Source organism: Colobus angolensis, unplaced genomic scaffold, assembly GCF_000951035.1.
Source record: "Colobus angolensis palliatus isolate OR3802 unplaced genomic scaffold, Cang.pa_1.0 Scaffold21, whole genome shotgun sequence".
In the NCBI taxonomy this organism is placed as follows: Eukaryota; Metazoa; Chordata; class Mammalia; order Primates; family Cercopithecidae; genus Colobus; species Colobus angolensis.
Window position 1 is genome coordinate 8,457,569 of NW_012115266.1, and position 2,204 is coordinate 8,459,772.

Genomic DNA, 2,204 nt, shown 5'->3' on the forward strand with positions numbered 1-2,204 from the left:
GCGATTTCCGGCTGATTTTTATATTTTCAGTAGAGATGGGGTTTCACCATGTTGGTCAGGCTGGTCTCGAACTCCTGACCTCAAGTGATCCGTCCGCCTCGGCCTCCCAACGTGCTGGGATTACAGGCATGAGCCACCGTGCCCGGCCACATTGTCCATATTTTATAGATGTGTACACAAAGGCTCAGAGATGTGAAGATGCGTGTGTAAGGTCACACAGCATGTCAGCCAAGGAGCCAGGGCTCAATGCTAGGATGGTCTCATTCTCACCTGGTGAGTTCCACTTCAGAATGTGCCATTTTCTCATATAAAGCCTTCTCCCATTGGTCCCTGGCACTTGATTCAAGCATAAGACAGGCCCCGCACTTAGTAAAGATTCAAAAGTTTATTATGATGGTGGAAATCAATGCTGCTCGACGTTACTTCTGACTCTCCACCACTGGGGCATGGGATGGGACTGTACTTCTGGGCTCCCCATGGGGCTATGTGACCAGTTCTGGCCAAACGGTTGTGAGCAATAGTGAAGAAAGAGTGTCACATCCAGGACAACCATTTAACTGCCACCGTGCGACCCTCCAGAGCTCTCATTTCCTTTTGTTAGGGACGGAACCGTGTCCCACTACAAATACATATGTTGAAGCCCTAGCCCTCCCCCGATGTGATCACTGGAGACGGAGCCTTTAAGGAGGGATTAAAGTTAAATGAGGTCATAGGGCAGAGCCCTGACCCAATAGAACTGATGTCCTCAGAGGAGGAGATGCTGGAGCTCTCTTCCTGCCACGTGAGGACATGGCCAGAAGGCTGCGAGCCAGGAGGAGGGCCTTCACTAGGAAGCAAGCCCTGCCGACAACCTGATCCTAGGCTTTCCAGCCTCCAGAATCACGAGAAAATTTCCGGGCTGGATGTGGTGTCTCACATCTGTAATTTTCAGCACTTTGGGAGGCCGAGGAGGGAGGATCACTTGAGCCCAGGAGTTCAAGACTAGCTTGGGCAATGTGTTAGTCTGTTCTCATGCTGCTAATAAAGATGTACCCAAGGCTGAGTAATTTATAAAGGAAAGAGGTTTAACTGACTCACAGTTCCACAGGGCTGGGGAGGCCTCACAATCGTGGCTGAAGGCGAATGAGGAGCGAAGTCACGTCTTACAGGGTGGCAGGCAAGAGAGCTTGGGGAATTCCCCTTCATAAAACGATCAGATATCCTTAGACGTATTCGCTACTATGAGAAAAGCACAGGAAAGACCCGCCCCCATGATGTAATTACCTCCCACTGGGTCTCTCCCATGACATGTGGGAATTATGTTATAAGAGCTACAATTGACGATGAGATTTGGGTGGGGACATAGCCAAACTATATCAGGCCACACAGTGAGACCCCATCTTCGCAAAATTAGCCGGGTGTGATGGTGCCGGCTACTTGGGAGGCTGAGGCAGGAGGATCACTTGGGCCCAGGAGATGGAGACCAGCCTAGTCAACAAAGGGAGACCCCATCTCTACAAAAAATAAAATAATTAGCTGGACCTGGCGGTCCCAGCTGCTCAGGAGGCTAAGGTGAGAGGACTGTTTGAGTCCAGAAGGTTGAGGCTGCAGTGAGCCGTGATCACACCACATGACTCCAGCCTGGGTGACAGGGTTAGACTCTTTCTCTGAAAAAAAAATTTTTTTAAACTTTAAAAATTTAAAGTTATAGCTTTAAATTCAAGTAACCAGCACACCGAACCCCTTTTCTCAGGAAAAGGCCATACAGCAGAGGGGTTAAGCAGGCTGGCCATGCAACTAGGCTGCCTGGCTCCAAGCCTCACCTCCCCCACTAACCAGCTGAGCCACGTTGGGCAAGTCTCATGACTTTTCTGCACCTCAGTTTCTCTGTTCAAGGGGGGCTGACAAGAGTGCCTTTGTTCTTCATTCTGAGAAAGAAAGGAGATAAATTAGAAGCATGCTTCACACACAATAAGCGCATATTATTAGTCTCAGGATAAGACTAAGGAAGATACTGATTGGCTAAAGGAGGCATTGTCTTGGGTGTCTTCCTGACACTGACTGGGACACAGAGCATGTGACCCCAGTTCTCTGAACCTCCCAAGGCACTATGGATGATAGATGTGGCAGGGATGTCCAGTGTGGATTTTTGAGACCTGAACTTAAGTACACGTCACTGCAACAAAGCGTTACCTCTGCATATTGATGACCTCTTTTTTTTTTTT

General features: G+C 49.0%; 1 protein-coding gene across 1 annotated transcript in view; it reads right to left on the minus strand.

The window, feature by feature from the left end:
• PPP1R32 (protein phosphatase 1, regulatory subunit 32) overlaps positions 1-322 on the minus strand; it is a 21,998-nt gene extending 21,676 nt beyond the window's left edge. The window contains exon 1 of the mRNA XM_011942725.1: positions 271-322. Coding sequence (XP_011798115.1) covers positions 271-299 — 29 coding nt within the window. The 5' untranslated portion in view covers positions 300-322. The remainder of the gene's footprint in view (positions 1-270) is intronic.
• Positions 323-2,204: the final 1,882 nt, after the last annotated feature.